We start from the raw sequence: 21,222 nt of genomic DNA, 5'->3' as shown, positions 1-21,222 counted from the left end.
TTCTGTAGGGCGATATTCTGAGAGTCACATATAGTAATTACAGTTAAGGCTATACCTATAAGTTTTTTGTTAACCATGCATGCACGCGCGCACAGTTAATTGTGCCAGCTTAGGCCGAGGTGGGTGACTCTTCTCAACCATCATAATTTTTAATTATACCCTAGCTCTGATGCCACTGTAATTGTAATTGTAGGTAATGATCAAAATGTTACGAATTTATTGTCAATTATTGTCCAGCTTTATGATATTATAATTATGAGCAGAAGCTTAAAAATAATAATACTTCTGAGGTGTAAAATTGAACTGCATGGAGTGTCCTCAATACCATAACAATTAACACATCCTCCAACTTTGAAGTCAAACTGTTAAAGTAATGTATAAATGCACAACTACCGATCATGAGTCACTAAGTTCTAATGTGTACTCCACTAACAGCTACTATTATAATGTCCCGGCATGCACTGCCAAAATCTCAACGTGACCTGATTATTTACATGGCCGTAATAACCAAGGGGGCACACCGGAATATAGCGATCAAGAGTCTACCGTATTATAGCAAGGTAATAAAATACTTGCACAACAAAATTTAATTACAGATCTTAACTCAAACATAATTATAAGATAGTTTTACGCCTAACATAATTATTTTCAATGTACACATAATTATTCTAGCAGCCATTTTGGAATGATGATGTCATATGATGTAACAGGTGGTGGCCCAATGGAAGCGCCAATAGTTGAACTTTCAGTACCTACACTCAAATTGATCCAATCACATTTATAGTTTAGAAGATATTCACAAAAACATAAAAAATCTAAAGTTCTACGTACTCTCTTTCATTGGTTGTTGCACTGCATGTACAGTAGTATCAAGAGTGCATCTTCATGCACTCCTGGTACTATATATTTTTGTAAACAGTATAATTATAGCTTTATATACGGTAATTTGTTGCCTTCCAGTCTAAGTAGATCTACTACATGACTGTAGGTTAAAAGCTGGAACATAAAATTTTAGCAATTTATAATTATGTCTGTATTTTGGGAATTGCAATTAAGCTATTTGACTGTTGTATCTCAGTATAATATTATAATACATGCATGTGCCTGCACTCAAATTGATCCAATCACATTAAATTTTAGTTTAGAAGACTGATATTCACATAAACAAAATCATAAGTTCTATACTCTCTTTGCACGGTTGTTGCACTGTAGATGTAAGCATTCATGCATGCATTCAACATGCAGGACGGTGTATATCTCAAACTATATATTTCTTAACTCCCAGAGCTACTGTATAACAGATGGGATGCATGCTATAATATATACACAGTGTATAATTATATACATTTACACGCATGCAAAATTGTGACAAAATAGAAATTCTAATTATATTAATTTCCATATTAATGACTGACAGCAAGGAATTATAATTGTTCACGTTGTGTTAGGGTGTCTCGATACTTGACAGTTCTTTAGCTTGCATTGTGGTACTAACTATTGTGGAGTGGGGCTCACATTTGAACTCCTACAGTGGGAAAACGGAGTCAATAAGCACATATCGACATTGAAATCCCTTTGTACCATATTCTACTGAGATTTACGCCCATGCCCCACTTTAAGCGAAAGTTCCTGCATAGGCCTCAAGAATATGCCCATGCATGCAAATTTGCCTCAATAGAAGCTTTAATATCAAAATCTGCCACTACAAAAACTAATGACTTGTTGTGGAAGGCTACATGTATATCAATGCTGTAAACTGCAAACACACAGGTAAGCAGATGTCACAAACAGACAAACTCGCCTGTTGACATATGAATAAAATAATAGATGTACAAAAACCATCTAATACAGAAGCAACAAACTACAAATTAGAGACCGGTATAAAGGATAACTTCAGCTGCAAATGTATAGCTCTACATCAAATAAAGGTCGCATGAACAGCTATAGTATAGAACCAATTAACGTGCAAGTTCAAGCTTCTTATAGCCTCGAATCCAGGCCGATTAAAATACGGCCTGGTATCTATATTGAATGGGTGATAGTGCACATGCACAAACTGAGTCCCCCAGAATCTGGGGGGATTCGTTATACGTCAGTAAACCTTTGTAAAATTATACCGTAAACTATATACACTGATGTAGTTTGTTTACTAGTTTTTATACTTTGTCTCCTGTGAAGCTGTGGCTTATGCCCTCTATTCCGTTGTCGAGAAGGCTTGCACACTGGTCTAAAGCCAGAAGAGGGTTTCATCTACATGTATATACATGTATTTACGATGGTCGTATAGTCACAGTTAATTGGAAGCACAAAGTCAAAGACTTGCCATAGTCAGCACAGAAACCAAGTTCAAATCCTGACCATGGATACGACCATTATAGAGGTAGATGAGAGCCTCTTATGGCTTCAGACCAGTGTGCAAGCCTTCTGGCAACACGAGCTAGCTAAGCTTCACCACAGGCCATACAATGTAGATAGTACATGGGCGTGGATGGACCACACATAATTTATTATTAATTACCCATGCAATAGATACCAGGCCGTATTTTAATCGGCCTGGATTCGAGGCTATAATTATGTACAATGCTAACACGTACAGCACACATGCAGCTACATGTATAATTATAATTATAATTTTATATGCAATACCAAGAACCCTAATGAAAGAATTGGCTCAGTTTAACATACAGGACTGTACGAATGTGAAAGACAGTTCACCCACTCACCGGTTGAGAACAGGGGAGGGGAGGAACGTACGAGGAGCAAACCCACCACTGCTGTCCGGACCAATCGGCTGACGGCTCACATTCCTGTCAGTGTGTAAGAAATGAAAATCATAATGTCAACTTGCACGTATAATTATGTGTTTGTTCATGCTACTTCATTTGTCTGATTGTATAATAATTATGATATTCATATTTCTATATACATGTACAGGGTTTCATCTATAGTGGGGGGGGGGGGGCTGGGGTGAATTTGTATAATACATTAGTACAGTCTATGATGTGCAATATGTAACTAGATCTACTGTGATGCACTATGTAATAGAGGGTGTGGTCAACAAATGTGGGAGTGGCCAAACATTTTGCAGCGTGCGTAAACCTTCCACCCCAAACTTTTAATCCTAGATGAAACCCTGATGTACGTATCATTCATAGAGTGACGATTTACTGCTGACTAAAGCAACCCACACGTACAGGATGCAATATAAAGCCACAGACACATAATGAACGTTTGATGCGACCAAGGCGGATGACGAGAAACATTACAATAGCCAAATTACTGTACATGCATATACTGTACGCCTACATTACGTTGTAAAGGTAACAAGCATTGTAATAAAAGTCATACAGTCCCTTACACGGTCAAACGCTTCCAGGCATAATTTGGTAAGGAGGGGTTGCCACAAATATACAATGTAGCAATTACACAGGCAACTCCCCCTCGGAATATATTGAAGTGATCAGCTGAAGAAAACTTACATTGGGGCCTGAGCTCTTGGCGTGACTTGTTTTCTTCTCAACCTTTCTGGCCTTTCATTGGCACTGTACATGTACATGTGTATGCAAACACATTCAAGCATGACACAATACATCTATAAGTATATAAAGTCTACACAAAGATAAATTAAGGTATACTCTTATGCATGTACATATACATATACATGTATATAAATTAAGGTACTGTACATGTATGCATGGGGATAAATTAAACAGCCTCATATTGTTTACCAGTATACGTGTACATGCAGATAGTGCTGAGGTCCACATTACAAAAAGTTCGTTTTTCCAACATTCAGAGGCCTTTTAGTACTAACCACCACTAAGACAATAATGTATGGGCTTCCATGCATGTACATGTACATGTAGTCAGGAGCAAATGAGATTATGATGCAGTTTACTACACTGTACATATTGAATTGAGAGATAGAAAATAGCCACCACTTCAACTACAACACTTACATGTATACACACATTGTACGTGTGTGGGACACACGTCACATACATGTACATACTGTACGTGTGTCCCTCTCACCTGAGCTTCTTGACATGGCTGGCACTATTCTTCTTTGATTTGCTGTTGCTCACCAAAAGAAACTCGACCTCATCTCCAGAATGTAGGGCAGTGAAATCAGTTTCCACAGATTTCATGTGGAAAAAGATACTCTCTCCATTACTGGTGGGGCTGTTGCTACGGCTGGACAAGGACCCGTGGCAGGTGATGAATCCGTACTGTGTGTGTGTGTGTGTGTGTGTGTGTGTGTGTGTGTGTATGTGTGTGTGTGTGTGTGTGTGTGCGCGCGTGTGAGTGTGAGTGTGTGTGCGAGTGTGAGTGTGAGTGTGTGTGTGTGTGTGTGTGTGTGTGTGTGTGTGTGCGAGTGTGAGTGTGAGGGGACGTTGGTACAGTTGTATATGTATACGTGTGTGTATGCAGAAATGATTGTGGTGCAATAAGTAAACATGCATGTACATGTACACATGCATGCAGTTAGACTATTCCAAACAAAACATGGCACGTGCATGGTTGGCCCACATGGCATATCATGCTGTCTATTGTGGTCACCCCAAAAGCAGCATGCACCCTCTATAAAACAGCCAGGTTATTACGTCCAAAGTCTCTAAAACAACACGTGTTTCAAGGTTCTCATTTTAACCGAAAATCGAACCCTAAAATACCTGTAGGCAACATCTTATAAGCAGAATAGCTGCTTGTACTAGTCACATGTACAGTGATGTGCTCAGATTGTTGGTACAATCCTCACAATCCACTCTTTATTAGCGCGTGTTGTCTAGCGGTAGTCTCTAGTTTATAACATGTATGCACCTCTCCCTTGATGGTCTCCACAGTGCCCCTGAGGAACTTCTTGCATGACTGCACATTGACGGCCCGCATAGTGTCGGAATGGGGACACACCCCCACCCGGAACTGGACCTGAGAAAATGGGAGGGGCTTTAGATCAGAGTGTTAAAATTAACAATCTAATTACATGAGATTGTACTGTTTTATGCAGGATGTGGAAATTACTCAAAACAGGGTTGACAATCCCCGGCCATAACCAGAGAACTGCCATACATGTACAAATGTACATGTGTATATTTGCATGTTTTTCAATAACGTCAAGCATGCATGCAGTTACATGTATATATATGACTATGTGTGCTTATACAGTGGGAAAATAGATTTGGTTAAGAGCAACGATACTGTACATGTACGTACAGTACATGTTTGGTCTTTAAAAGCTACTAAAACGTTTCGTCATGTAAGTATTACCGTATAGCGGGTAATTTTCGTGGGGTAAAATATTCGTTATTTTCGTGGGCAAGCTGACCTCCACGGAATTTTAACGTAGGCGTGGCTTACCGGAACGTAGGAATGCAGGCAGTGCAGGCAGACAACGAGACTAAACGAAATTTTTACTCACGAAAACCACCGTTTCTCGAGTTGAACGAATTTTTACCCCACGAAAATTACCCGCTATACGGTAACAATCCAGACGGTTTTATAATACGCTTAAGAATTTTAACAGAGAAACATGTAAAAAAACTGTGTAAGAACAGTGCAAGTACAGTGCACATACAATTATGTACAGTCATGTTATGTACCGTGTCTCCCTGAGCTAGTGCAACTCTGTGATCAGCGAGGCTCGTGGCACTGAAGGGCAGCTGAGGAGGAAGGGAGGGGCCATCTCCGCCAGTAGGCTTGATAATGCCCTCATAGTCAAGCTATGGAGGGTGGGAGAGATGGGTGAAGTAGATGTGCAGACAATACCGAGAACAAGTATTAAAGTATACACGTACATGTACATGTATGTACAGTATGCACTGGTACAATGCCTACATGCATCTACGTACAATGTACTACCAGGTATAATTTATGCAGCAAGAGCATTGCCAGGAAAAAGCATACACGTATAATAAGGAAAAAGCACATACATGTAATATACAGTACCAGGAGTGCCCTCCTGACATGCAGTTACGTATACGTATTGGTGAACACATGGTCTATGTAACATTAGTTCAAGAGCTACAATGTACACACATTAGTGCTAGCTATAATTATTTGTACACAATGCTCACAGCGTTGTCTGTGCTCTTCATTGGCTTCTCTACGACGCCATTGTACTGTCCTTGCTTCAAAGCCTGCAGGACATGTGGGGAAAGAATAATGAATGTATCAAAATACATGTACTGCGGTGCCTCTTATTAAAATGGAACAATTCAGGGGCGGATCTACCAGTATAGGAAAAACAAGTAGGTAGGTACAATGTAGGTGCAAAAGGAAAGGAAACACGCACACGTGATTTTGAGATTAAATTCTTCAAGGTCAGGGGGTGCTGGAGCACCCTCTGCTACTCTCTAAACCCCCGCCCCTGAACATCACCATAAGGTCACTACAAATGAAACTGTAGTTTCCTGTCAGAGGTGCAGTATTATCGTGAATATCATTATAAACGTGCGACATCATCCATGAATTTCATTAAAGAACCACCAATTTAACAGCATGTGCTTGAAAGCAATCTTATTGTGTGCCGATAAATGACTAGCAGTGGCAGGATGCAAGTGGTGGACGGGAACTATACAGTCTCATTTGGAGTGGCCTAACATAATTATTCACTTCCACGTTGTATACATGACAACCCCCTTTCCAGGAAATGTTTGCACATCCAGTTCATTCTCAGGTACTAACAAATTGTATTGTGGAAGCGAGTTTTGGAAGCACATGCACTTTTTTCCTTATTAGTCATGCCAACAAAACAGCTGAGGGTTTAGCACTTCACATAGTGCTCTGAGTGTGTTTCTTTCTAATGGCGCTTTCTTGTTCGACTCCTTTGTTTGCAAGAGTACATGTAGCTGTACATGTGCAATCCTTGTGGGTGCTTTACTGTTTTTAGACTGAGTACAATTATCTCAGGTGCCACTTGTATCTGTCACGTACGTTTGAAAAGGTCCGATCTAACAGCAAGTTGTGGTCCATTAAAAGTTAGGCATTTACGGAGAATAGAAACCATACATACATGTACTGTATACATGTACTGTATACATGTATATGTACATTGCTTGCATTGGCAGCTATAGCCAGATGTGCCCTAACTAGCGCCCCCTCCCTTTAAATAAAACCTTAACACTACACCCTCACCTCCGATTGAATAGTGCCTTGGGGCAGTTTGGTGATCTCATCAGCCGACAGTTTGCTGTTCTTGCGTACTATACCGTACTCGACCTCGTCCATCACCTTGAGCTCATGGGGGTCGCAGAATCCGTTGCATGACCTGGAGGTGACAAAGGAAGAAAAGTAAACAAGCCATGACTACAGCCTTACAATCCCAGTGACGCATATATGCTGTATCTTTGACTGACTGTAGTTTTTAGTTTGGATCGACCAATTTTCAAAATCAAAACTAAAATAATACATGTACATGTATGCATTCAGTAGCTCTTAGGGAGCTGCATGTACGTATCATATGGAATAGTTAGAGCTTAGAACAAGTTACTGGTTAAAATCTAATGATTCTGACAAAATATGTCCATGGCATACAAAATGGTAATGAAACTGCTGCAAATGTAAACTCGTTATTGCAATACATGTAGCTGTGGCCAGCCCTCCATACAGGGCCTTAGTGAGGCCCTACATACATGTACATGTACTGTACGCTGCACATGAATATCAGAGAAGGGGAGTTCCACTACATGTATATACGCATTTACATGTAGTGGAATTTCCACACTATTTATTTCACATGAGAAGGAGCCCCACTATAAATATGACCCTGACCCTGACACTGATATGACCCTGACACTAACATAACACTAACACGACCCTGACACCGAATACCCCGGCCCTGCTCACGTGAAGGGAAAGAACAGTTCACAGTCGTGCTCCTCGGACTCTATAAATCCGTAGCTGTCCTTCAGAGTAGCCACAAAGCCCTGAGGGAGGAACAGATCGCATAGTAAATTTAGAGTGATTAAAAGTTCTTAGCTATCAATTACTCATACAGAGCGTGGGTAGCTCCACCACTTTAACATCATGTTGTCAAGGTAACAAGCGAGTAATGAAATTCATACAGTCCCTAACCGTATTTTTATAACATTACACGGTCACGTATAGCCTCGAGGCATAATTTGGTAAAGATCGCTATGATATAAAATTCGTGTCGTATGCAATATACATGCAGGCAGCTCACCAGCTTGTATACCTGCATGTATATTTCATACAACACTCAGGTTTCATTACATACATGTAGAATGACATCTCAGGCTTGGGGGAAGTTGGGATACACATGCAAGTATGATCACACTACCGTATTACTCGTAAGCTTATACGTCACAGTACATGTGCATCCTCCCATTTGGAAGCTAATTATTATTATTTTGGTACCCTGGCTATACAATATATCTTGTACGTTCCTCGCTGCATGTGCACCCTTACTTCCATGCACAGTATGTCATTTCCTGTGCTACCCTCTCCTTACTTGCTACCAGTACACTATACCCTCCCCTTAATCGCTACCAGTACTTACCCTCCCCTTGCTTCCAGTACCATACCCTCAGTGCATGCATGCCTGCATCTTACACCAGCACATCAAAGTTTTTGTGCACATAAGGTACAGGCATGCACCACTCAACCTAAAGAGCTATAAAAGGACCGAGTTATGACCAAAATTATTATCAAACTATCATTGTGACTTTAACAATCCTAATCAACTCATTATTGACAATCAATCAATCCATCAATGAAGACTGCTAGTTTCAGTGTGCTGATTACTCTCAGTGCATTACTCCCTCTACTGACTGCTCAGGGAGTGGACTTGACTTTGCAAAGAGAAGCATCCGGGTCCGATGTTGTCAGAGCAGCAGTAAATAGAATCCAAGCTATGTTCGGTTTTGATCGACAACTTCTCAGGCGAATCGCTTTTGTTGAATCGAGAGATGAAACTGACACGGATACGTATCGACCTGGCTACAATGGAGGCATATGGCAGGTGGATGAAGATAAGTTTTTGAGCACTCAAGACACAAATAGATCTAGTACACAAAATGTTGCCGTAAGAACGGCGTTCAACATTGATTGGCCGAGTGTGCAGTGGAGGGATTTGAGGATTCCCCTTTATTCGGGAATAGCAGCGAGACTGTTTCTGTTAAACATTTCTGATACAGAATCTATTCCGTGTGATGTACCAGGACAGGCTGCTTACTGGAGTACGCACTACAGCAGTAACACCATTGTGGAGACATATATTGAAGACGTTACCCTCTTGACAAGCAAAAATCGTAAGAGAAAGATATACATGTACATGCATAAATTTATTGGCAAGTGCATGCATTACTGCCAAACAGATTCAGTCTTAGTGAAAGCGTTGTATGGCATTATAATTTTATGTTAATTTAATCAACAGCATGTCTTTGTATCATTCACAGCCTGTCGGGTTAATAGCGATATTGTGATGGTCCTGGATGAATCTGGCAGTGTTGGGCGTGATGATTTTAGTCTAGTGAGACAGTTTGCTGCACAGTATGTGGACAGCTTGAAAATCGGACCAAATGATAATCGAGTAGGTGTGATCACATTTAGCACCTCTGCCCAGGAGCAATTTCGTCTAGACACCCACAGCAACGCTACATCTTTGGAAAATGCTGTGGCAGCTATTCCTTATAATGGAGGAAACACCAACATACCATGCAGATGCTCTCTGTAAACTTCTCCGAGTTTTGAAGGTCGTACAGATCCCAGTGTGTTTAGAGTGGCCATGGTATTAACTGATGGGCAGTCTACAGTAAACACTAACGACTGTGGCTATTCATCAGTTGCTGAAGCTGCGGCTGATTTGAGGGCTGCCTCTCCACCTATTAATGTGTTTGCAATCGGAGTCGGGACTAGATTTCGGAGAGAAGATTTGGTAGCCATTGCCAGTCAACAGCAGCATATTTTCAATTCTGTTGACTTCTCACAGTTGTCGTGCGTTCAGAGTGCTCAAGAGGAACAGATTTGCAACACAAGTAAACCATTCATTTTCATTTGCAACTAAAATCCAACCCTATACTATTAGCACGTACTATACCGTGCATGCTAATGATTGTAATTACTGATACCATTTTTATCGTAGGGCCCATGCACCACTATAATTTGTATATATATATGACATTGTAGCCTTTATATATATACGTATGCAGGCCTACAATAATTAATTACTACTATTCTCAAACAAAATCCAGTTACAACACCTGTTCCAAGAAACACCACCAACAATGGTGAACTGGAACGTGGGGAGCAGGCTCGGTGGAAATTCACTATTTCCGAATGTGGTGTGTCATTTAATCTCACCGTACAAGAAGGGGGTGTCGTTTTGTACGCGTCAACAGAAATCACAGCACCAAATGAGGCCATTTATCAGTGGAGAATTGAAGTTTCAGCCACATCCAATTCTTTTGAGGTCATAAACATTATTCCATTGGGAGACAATGCTGTCAACTGCAGTTCTGTTGCTAATGTCACTTTGTTTACAACTATTGTCAGTGTAAACGATACCAACAGTTTCATGGTATCTACCGATGGTAAGCACACATTACACAATGAAAAATAGTTCCATGCACACCATCCCCACGTATAATTATTATGAAAGGGCTGTTCTTTGCCAATAAAATTATGGAAATGTGGTACCATGCAAGAGTCAATAATAAGTAGTCATTATTAATAATTTATTCAGGCAGTCCTTAATACATGTACATAGGTATATACGTGGCTTCCCTGTGCACTCGACTTCATTGCTTTGTATTTTCTTCTCAGATCTAGATCGACCTTTACCAGAGGAAGAAGAAACTACTGACACCATTGACACTACCACAAGCACCATTGACACTACCACAAGCACCATTGACACTACCATAAGCACCATTGACACTACTACAAGCACCATTGACACTACTACAAGCACCATTGACACCACGGAAAAGATTGAAGTAGCAGTTATAGTCAATCTGACTGTTGCCATAGTGGTACCAATTGTGGTGATCCTGCTCATTGTATGCTGTGGTAGTCTAATCATCATTGTCGTGTGTGGAGTGAGGGATCGTAAGAAAGACAAGTATGAATACCATCACTCAGATGCTGAAACGAATGCGTGTGAGGGACATCACAAAGATACGAACTAGCAGAAACGATAGGATGCTGAGAGCATGAGACTTTTCAAGCTTCCAAACTATTTTTCATAGATATTTTTACAATGTCATTAGCAGGTATTATAGTCTCTCATTTATTTTGTATAGTCATATCTCCATATCTAATATTATTGAATCTCTTAACTCTTTCCTCGCTTTAACTGACTTATTGTCGGCATGGTTACCCAGAGGAGGTTGGACATGTGTCATCATTCATGTGACATTCCTAAAGTTTTTTATCCCGTCACCATAGATACCGAACAACTGCAAAAAGTTATTGCTATGTCCGACTGTACTGAGCCTGACTAGCTGTATCTGTTGAGAGAGATTAGCTAGACTATAGTATAGGGTAAAGGTAGAGTATAATCAGCGGTGCTGTAGCTTGCATTATACTGGCTGGCAGGAATCTAGCAAACATTCTATGCACTGATAATTCGTCAGAATGAAGAGGATATTTGGATGTCGGGTAGCTATACACCCAAGGAGCCAGGAAGTCCAAAACAGTCAGCTCTCAGTCTCTGATACGCAACAAAACAAGCTAGAACTTTACACTGAAATCATAACCTCCTCTGATGGCTACCGATCAAGTTCAAAACATAATTTGTGCACACTGTGTTGGAGCTATGCACATGCGCATTGAGCTGCTTTTTCACGTGGTATTTTTAATATTATTTTTGCTTTAGAATCGTCGAAAGAAATGTGACCGTTTGATAATTGTCGATGTTACAAGATCTCCGTAGTACAACCTCAGAGAGGTTCTAGGGAAGCTAGACTGGCCTTGTTGAATGACAGGACAGTGACTGGGGATCATACCTAGGTAGGAAGCTTAAATAGAAAGAGAGCATGGACGAATCTGGTAAGTAACTACAGAGTAGAATTTGAGGTCTTGATACATGTAGCTTCACTTACATGTTTGTTTAGGCTATAGTTAGTACAGCAGTGGACATCATGAGCCACTTGAATTCATGCGCAATAAATACATCATACATCCACACTTCTTCCTGAAAATTACGCGCATAGTTACTCAAATGAGATCCGGGCAGAATTCTACAATAAGGTCCAGCCATAACACTATATACATGCAAAGCCTACAGGTACCATGTATACACAACATTTTCCCCTCACATCTTTAAGTTCTCTTCCATACCACTCCATAGTACCCAGAGTTTATGATAGAGAGAGAGTGTCGAACGTAGGCATACTGTACATCAGATGTATGCGGAGAGTAACGTGACTTCCTGTATCTGTCACAAGCTTGGAATTTGCACACTGACCAATCCAAGTGTGGGTGATGTCATCTATCAAGAAAGTAGATTACATCACCCACACTTGGATGGGTTGATAGATTACATCACCCACGCTTGGATTGGTCAGTGTGCAAATTCCAAGCTTGTGACAGATACAGGAAGTCACGTTACTCTCCGCATACATCTGATGTACAGTATGCCTACGTTCGATACTCTCTCTCTATCATAAACTCTTGATAGTATCAATGAAACATGTATGCCCCGAGGCATTTAGCATCGCAATGCTTGAATGATTGTTCTCTAATGAGCTCAGTGATCAGTTCGCCAGGCAATATCATAATCATAAGCTCACCTATACATAACCCTACAAGCACATGTGCTTATAATATACAATACGTACCAGGCTACATATCCATTGTATGTACACGATCCAGCACACACTGTACGTACCCTGAACTTGATGTCCTTGGCTTTCTGAACCACCCTCACATCAGTGGCGAACACGAGGTTGTCGTAGCTACGAGTGGCCACCTGGAACTCAACCTGAGAGGAACAGATGTTGTTCAGCAGTAGATAGTATTGAGAGAAGGACAAACTAATAAGTATTATTCAGAGGCCTTTTAGTACTATACATGTACATACATGTATAGTACACTAGTCGGTGGTGGTTGGTACTAATCACCTCTAGACAACAAAAAAACCTCTTAGGCTTAGTTTACTACATACATGTAAAAGCGAAAAATGTGGTTGTTGATTGAGGATTGAAATAATTATAGCCACCACTTCGAAATTAGACGTATCACTGCATGTAGTGGAACCTCCGATAAATACCCTCTGTACTGGTATTAAGTACCCTCCACAGAGGACAGTGCTTTGTCGCACTTAACCACAAATGGACCCATTTCTCAATTTCTACAATTAATGTGTACCACTAGTCTTGTTGCACTTATAATTATGATCTCTCCAAAACGTAGACTTCAACAGCCACATGTACATACACCAGTATGAGTAACCGTGTAAATCAACAATCTTTTAAATATCTAATTAATTTAAAGCCCCGAGCTCTCACCTGATCCCCAAATTGTAGACGATCGGAGGACCAGTAGAACTTGACCACCTCCACATCACCAGTGGGACCCAGGAAACGAATAGTCCCAGAGTCACCCTCACTGTGCGTGTGTGTGGGGGGGGGGGGGGGTCATATCATAATTATGTATAATAATTATTATGTTCATTTATGACCAACAGAATTTATACGTGCACAAGTCATGTGTACTTTAAGCTGGCTGTACATGTTATGAACATTAAAATTGCTAGCAATAGCAAACTTGATGATTTAGAGTAACTACATGCATACATGTATATTAGTTTTAATTTTTAGATTCACACCACGTCCTTAGAGCTGCTAAATGGTTTTGTAGCTTTGATTCAATTAAAATTATAGTTGCAAGGGCAGAAAAGAACACAAGGCCTCAGAGTGTGTTTCCATGGATTTCGAGTACACGTACACGTACAGTATAAGCAGGGTTGGTTGCTAGGGACTCCCTCACACCACCCACCACCCACCTCTGTATCTTGTGCACGCTGGGTTGGTTCCTAGGGCAATCTCCAGGCAGCTCTTCCTCCACTGATCCAGTGTACACATCATTAGAACACAGCTGCAAGGTACAAACACGCTATTAATAGAGGGTACCCCAAGAAGTGGCTGCAATAAAGAGGTGGTCTACTAACACTACTTGAAACACGTGCTATGGAGAGACTTTGAGGCCCATTAAACTGGCTGTAATTATAGCTAACAGCTGCTAACAGGTACAAATGCATGCTAGGGGGCCTATTAACAGCTGTACACGTATTGCAAAATGTGCACATACAAGTACAACTGTACAGTGTACAAGCTGTACAATCATGTACACTGTATAGAGGGTGACCTGTTTTATGGAATGCCACTCTGACCAACTTCTGCATTCATCAATAAAAGTTCATACAGACTTTTGGGTGGCCCAACACTCAATATAGCTTCCACCAAATAACTTTCCTCATAATACTATGATTACACATGTACATACTGTCTTACATGTTCTATGTATATGCATGTACAAAAGTATGTGATTCTACATACATGTAACTGTACTAAATTTACCTCAAACTTTACAGTGCCCAGGGGTATGACCTTGATCCTGACAGCATGGAGTCTCTCATTTGTGTAGTCCTGCAGTAACACAGACAAGTGATGGGCAGCTGACTAGTACACAGTGTGGTGACCTTCTCAATGGCCACTCTTAAGGAAAATTAATGGCAACTGCAATACAACGGTCAGGAACCCACAGGTCCCAAATAGTGCAACACAATCCCTCAACCAAGACCACCTTTGTACTGTACTACATGTATACTGGCTAAAATGTTGTACATTTATACACATGAGTGCACTCACATTCTGTACAGAGAACTCGACTTCGTCGTACTGAGCCAGTTTGTGGTCCTGAAATGTAGAGAGAACACACACTAATAGGACAGCTAGAATACGTGTTACTGGTTTGTTCTAGTGCATCTTTTAATGACTAGACAATTTGGCACTCTAAGCATAATTTTGGTACGGCCTCACGTAAAGACACCATTGATAGTTGGTTGTCAATGCTACGCCTTCAACTGAGGCTACTTATTTGCCTATTCATGTACACTATTTTAGTGCGCTGTACACATGTACACATAGCTCTTTGTATCCATGTACAGGCATTGATGGAGCAGTGTTCCAACGTACGTACACCTGGTGAAACTTGTTATTAGCACACTTACGAGATCAATGACTTCGTTGAAATGGAAGAACATCCTCATGTCCCTCTGAGCACACTTGATGAACCCGAACCCGTCCCTTAGTGCCGCCACCACACCCTGTAGGGGAGGCAGGCAATAACGACATGATGTGAAGACAGTACAAATTAATATGTACAGAGTCCATATACATACATGTACATGTACTTGCTTTCAATCCAACCAAAATGATAATTATGATAAAGACACGTATATGTACATGCTATTCTGTACATTATTTTCTGTAAGCCTTACAAATGTTCAGGCTCTAGATATGTGAAGATCTGGTTTTGTTATTAACTTGGCACAATATTTGTTACACTGACAATGAACCCACCGTTTCCCTCTGAGATGTGTCCTTCTGCTCCTCAACCAGGCGGTGTAGCCTCACACCTGTGGCTCTCTCTGTGCCGTCTCTCTTGTCAATGGCCAGACTGAAGTTGACTATGTCCCCAGAGAGCATTGTGAAGTCCCCCACCTGGTCTGTGTCACTGTACGATAGCACACGAACCCTGTACATGTGTGTGTGTGTGTGTGTGTGTGTGTGTGTGTGTGTGTGTGTGTGTGTGTGTGTGTGTGTGTGTGGGGGGGGGGGTCACAAAGTCTCTCTGCAGCATGTGTTTTGACCTACTGTATTAGCAAGGTTTTATTACAGCCACTGTTGATCTACCCAACAGTGGCTGTCAACACATTGTCATGTATTCACTGTACGAGGCAATTCAATTCTACATGTAGATGCAATAGCTCGCATACACGATAACGGTCAAGCACTCTAGAAAAACTTCATGTCACCCTCTATAATACAGCCAGGTTTATACATGTAATGGGCCCCAAAGTCTCCATTGCATGTGTTAGCAGATCACCTCTTTATTACAGCCACTGTTTGTAAAGCACATTCACTGCACCAAACCGCCAACACAATATTTTGTACTCTTAGGAAAACTTCATGAACCATTGTACTACATACTAGTATCATCAACTCACCCGTCCATGTCCTCCATGTACGTGACCTCCCCCTGGGTGCTCTCCGTCTCCTTCCCGCGGCCGTGGGTGAACGAGCGGATGACAGGTTTCTTGACCACCCCCTGTAAGAAGTCCCCCGCTACCTCGTCAAACTGGACTGACCCGGCGGAGAGGAGCTGGATGTTGGCAGCTACGTCCTTACCCTAAGAGAGAGGGGTGAAACGAACATCCACTAAACACACATAGCCTTTGCATATACATGTACATGTACATGCATCCACTCTTTAAACGAAAATTAAGCTGCTCTTACATGCATCTCACAAAATGAGGCCCTAAGTTGAATACAAGTGTGGAACTACATGTCCAAATACAGGGCATGCTAGATTTCAACAATACATGTATGTGCATGTACACAATGCAATACTGGTGTATCCATACTACACGCTTGTTCATACAATCTCCAGTACAGCAATGCCCGAGCCCACCACCCACCTGTCTGTTCTGCACCACGAACTCCACACAGGAGCCTACCTCCACACTGGACTCACCAGTCACCTCACTGTAGTGGAAGAAGATCTGTAGGGGGAGTGGTGTAACGTGGGTGTAAGGCTGCAGTGGGGGATAGGGGACACAATGTACAACAGGCGCGGTGCAGCTCAAGCAATTAGCCTCTGATTACACGCAGCAATAAAACTCAGCGTGGGCGGATAATTAGTGCTCAATCAAAGACTAATATCTTGAGCTGCACCGCGCCTGTCGTACACGATCTCCTCTGGTACAGTGGCGGATAGGGGACATGGTCATTTTATTAATCGTATGTGTAAAACTGCATCTACACCTAGAGGAACCGCAAAATCAAAATGTGGACACTTTTGGAACTTATGGAAAGCGTCCTTTTTATTGACGGGTTCATTCGTACATGTATGCACATGTATGTGCTAGAGTTGGGACTTGATTGAGTGTTCTGATTATAAGAGGTGTCCTTATTTCAGGGAGTCTACATTTAATTAGTGGTTCCACTGTACACCATTCATCATCATAACAGTGTTCTGCTATACATGTACATGTAGGACTCACGTCTTTGACAAGGTCAGCTCTCTCGATGAACCCGAAGGAGTCCTTCATTGTCTTCACTATTCCCTGCACGTGGAAGGAAACTAACAGTTGAGAAGTGCATGTAGTACAAGCACACTGTAACTGGCAATCTCTCTACACGACTACTAAAGTGCATACAGGTACAAAGAGCCTTATACACACTTGTACATGTACATGCATAAAAGGCAGACTTTGAAAGGATTATACAATCTGTACTTGTTTGTAATACAATGTAATAGTACCGTATAGCGGAAAATTTTTGCTATTTGGCTCCAGAGCCCTCAGCAGAAATGCTCTTGGGTTCTAATATTCGCGTTTCAATGCCAGGAAACCACACCCACCAATAGCTTTGTATGTGAAATACTGGTGCGTGGGAGTTTATCCCAGTTTCGCGTTGACTGCTCTGCCCTCGAAAAACGCACAAAAATGTTGCACCTCACGAAAGTTTCCCGCTATACGATATTCATTTGAATGTGTACTGTATAAGATATCATTACCTGCACAGTCTCCACCTTGGCTGGCTGCACCAATCTCACCAGCCTGGCTTTAAGAGCTCCGGTCCTGCATAGGAATAATCCATGTACATGTAATTCAGCTTTAATAACAATAGAGAGGACAAGTACACGTGCAGTCAGTACTTGGGGAAACATTTAATGAAGTCAAAATCACCGACTGTTTCATTGCGTGATTGTACGGACTTGGTTGATCCAATTTCAGGGAATCTACTGCATTTAGGGGCATCACTGTACTTGTACAACAAAACTTTACACACAGTACTGTCTGTATACATGCTCTGTATGATATGTATACAAACACAGTTAAAAATAGGGTTTCATAGAGAGGGGGGGCGTCCTGGGATCCCCCCTCCCCTAGAAATCTGAAAAATTAAGGTCATATCCTGACCACACCCACCTCTTGTTCTTGGCCATGTAAAAGGAGACCTCGTCTCCCTTGCGAATGTCTCTCTCATCGTTGACATCAGTGAATGTGTACGGCACAAAGAAGACCTCCTAATTTAAAAGTAAACACAGAAGTAAGTTATCAATGTTAACATGTACACGCACATGTACAGTCAGTGGAATCTTAACGGCCAAGCTGAACGAAAGGCCAACTGTGATATGATTATAAAGGCCAGGCAGGTACCAAATGCAACAAAACAACCCCTCAAACCCCCACTAGATGAAACCCTGCTGTTGTGCAACTATCCAGCTCATCTGTAGTACTGAAACAGTGTACGCACACTACAGACACAGACACAGACACTTGTAGAGTACATGACGGTATTGTGCTAGTGCTCACGCACCCCACTCCTCTCGTAGATGATCCTGCCCATCATGGGATCATTGTAGGTCTGCTTCACCTGAGCAACAAGCAACACATACGCATCTATGACTAAGTACATGTATAACATGGGTAGGTACAGTACTTGAAATAAGCAGGCAACCCTTTATAATAGAATAGGCATCAAATACTTGGACTTGTTGTTTTATTGTCAGAATTGATTGACCTAAATTCTTTACCAACTTGCAACAGTAGAATTCACTCTCACCTTTGACCCTCTGGCCGGCCCATCTCTCTCTGAAGGGGAAGCCCCTCTTATTGAGATGATCTTGGGCTCACAGTCAACCTGAGAGAGAGACAAGGGCACATACTTTTAATATAATTATGATTACGTGATAACACCAAACATTTTAAATAGGTACCAAAACTTAGTGGATCCACTGTAAATACTTGTAGTGTTGTTGACAGTGGAATGCCGTTGGTAAAAATCGGCAACTTGACAATATCCCCAGTAGAATATCGTGTTGCTAATGGTAATGTACCTTTCCCAGTAGTCTCTCCTCGCTGATGCTCTCGAAGGAGACGGTGCCAGTGGGTAGGAGGACCAGTCGTCGTGCTATCAGCTTACCAGTCCTGGAGTCCACACCCACCTCAAACTCTACCTCGTCTGGAGGGGGGTGGGGTACTTGTATTGTCCATGCTCAACACATACATTTGATTAAGCTATTGAACAGATTGACTTCAAGTTGGTGTCAATAATTTACAGCCACTCAAAAACGAGCACATTAATTCAAAATTATTGATTTAGATACATAACGAAGTAGACATTAAAATTGAGGGACCTCTTAGAACACTCATCGTGAATTAGCCCTATACAATGTACTTATGACACCATCTGAACACACGATGATGATGATGTACATGTACATTATAACATTTTTGCATAGATCTCCTAGTTTGCAATTGGGAGCTACTTGTACATGTAGGACCACTGCAGCAATGTACATGCATGCACACAAGACAGCACAATGAGGTACCTCCAGAGCTGAGTTCTGAGGCACTGCCATTGTATTGTGAGAAGTGGAAGAAGATGGACTCATTCCTCTCACAGCACGTGATGAACCCAAAGCTTTGCTGGAGAATAATCACAGAGTACAAAGAGGTTGAATATGCAGAAAGAGGTCATGCGGTTAATATGGCCATTGAAGTAACTGTACACAGACAGTATGAAATGCAATGTAGGATGTGGGACAGGTTTTGGGTTTAAATTCTTCAAGAACTTTATATGTACTGATCGACAAGTACACTATACACACTGATGATGCCTACCATGAGTTTGTCAATGATCCCAGTCTCTCTGATGCTAGCACTGCAACGAGCAATAAGCATAATGATGTGTGTGTGTGTGTGTGTGTACAGTATAAATTAAGTGCAACCCATAAACGAGGTCTCCCCTGAAGTAAGGACATGTACGTCATCAACCAAAACAAGCTTTCTCTATAAGCTCAGCATGATTCAAAAGCATGGCTAATATTAACTGACCCTATAAGCACATGTGCATATCAACAGTTGATACGGCACTGTGTACACTGACCTCGTGGCCACGAATGATGAGGAGCTAGGTTGCTGAGACTTGAAGCTCCCACTCTTGTTGAAACTGCCGCTTCGACTGCGGCCCGCAAATGGATCCTGTGTGTGCGTGTGGGTGGGTGGATTGTTATGTGTGTGTGGGGTGGGTGTTCTATAGGATACAGTTGATTCTATATAATGGCCACCCCGGCCTGAAGAAAGGCCAAATAACTGAGAAATCAAGGCCAGGTACCAAATTAGCAATTTGTGCGAGTGGAAAACAACTCCTCAACAAGTCTGTATTAAATGGCCAAAATCTTGTTCACCAAATATGTCCGTTATGAAAGCTAAGGGGTTCCATATATTAATTGTCAGTATATGTATACTACAGTCAGTATACAGTGTATGTAGTCGAGTATTGCACATCATGCACAACAATGGCAATCAATAACACATTAACAGTATAGCTACGTGTCAATGCGTGTACAACTATTACAAAATTGTTGACTACCAGTACAGGTATAGAAATAAAGCATGAGTTGGTTGCACTTGTTGTGTGAACCTGTTAAGCCTACTTTTTGCATAGTTTGCTGATGAAAACCTTCATGTATTAATGCAGCAGGAGAATCTATTAACAAAAGTACTTACCGAAAACATTTGTGGTGTCTCTTTGTTTGTTCAATGTTATAAGTATTTCATTCAGATATTGGGTCCGACTTTTGTTTGATTCTTTTCGTCTTGATTATATTTATTGATCGTACATGTGGATATCGAATTTTTAAAATGCGTAAAAACCAGTCTGTATAAGATATGATTGCTTCAAAAAGAGAGAGAGAGATCGTCCAGATTTGTGTTGAACCTGTGTACGTGTGTAAAAGGGTGGTCATCAATTAGAATTATAATTTTTTATGCAAATCTTACATGTTCATAAAACACACTATTATCTCACCTATTATGCTGAGTGATTTGCCAATTTGGTGTGCTTTATAAAAACGCTACAAAGAGAAAGAAACCTAATCTACAGAGATAAAGAAGTTCTGGCTCCTGCCCAAAGAAGCCAAAGCCACTAATTAATGGGTGCAAGTCGAGTCAGCAAGATTTATAAT

General features: G+C 41.3%; 1 protein-coding gene across 1 annotated transcript; it reads right to left on the bottom strand.

Moving 5' to 3' along the window:
* Window positions 1-1,325: 1,325 nt before the first annotated feature.
* On the bottom strand, window positions 1,326-21,221 carry LOC135335925 (cold shock domain-containing protein E1-like). The gene is made up of 29 exons (XM_064531634.1): window positions 21,066-21,221; window positions 20,765-20,975; window positions 20,142-20,236; window positions 19,877-19,916; window positions 19,585-19,681; window positions 19,090-19,214; window positions 18,816-18,893; window positions 18,570-18,626; window positions 18,179-18,276; window positions 17,764-17,827; window positions 17,249-17,311; window positions 16,664-16,747; window positions 16,193-16,374; window positions 15,546-15,720; window positions 15,194-15,289; window positions 14,832-14,879; window positions 14,541-14,609; window positions 13,967-14,058; window positions 13,470-13,569; window positions 12,851-12,943; window positions 7,846-7,925; window positions 7,135-7,267; window positions 6,075-6,137; window positions 5,601-5,720; window positions 4,822-4,929; window positions 4,033-4,229; window positions 3,480-3,542; window positions 2,724-2,807; window positions 1,326-1,525 (listed from the first exon to the last, which is right to left on the bottom strand). The coding sequence occupies exons 2-29, from the start codon at window positions 20,771-20,773 to the stop codon at window positions 1,495-1,497; spliced, it is 2,544 nt and encodes an 847-aa protein (XP_064387704.1). The 5' UTR covers window positions 20,774-20,975; window positions 21,066-21,221; the 3' UTR covers window positions 1,326-1,494.
* Window position 21,222: the final 1 nt, after the last annotated feature.

This window comes from Halichondria panicea, chromosome 5 (genome assembly GCF_963675165.1).
Source record: "Halichondria panicea chromosome 5, odHalPani1.1, whole genome shotgun sequence".
NCBI lineage: Eukaryota > Metazoa > Porifera > Demospongiae > Suberitida > Halichondriidae > Halichondria > Halichondria panicea.
This window is presented reverse-complemented; position numbering and strand designations above follow the sequence as displayed.

What these genes read in the sequence shown, in the direction of transcription:
- LOC135335925 (XM_064531634.1), bottom strand. An exon ending in GAACTGTTCTTTCCCTTCAC is followed by an intron (nt 7,268 to 7,845) that starts GTGAGCAGGGCC and finishes TGTCACCTCCAG; the next exon opens with GTCATGCAACGGATTCTGCG. An exon ending in CCAAGAGCTCAGGCCCCAAT is followed by an intron (nt 2,808 to 3,479) that starts GTAAGTTTTCTT and finishes ACACACTGACAG; the next exon opens with GAATGTGAGCCGTCAGCCGA.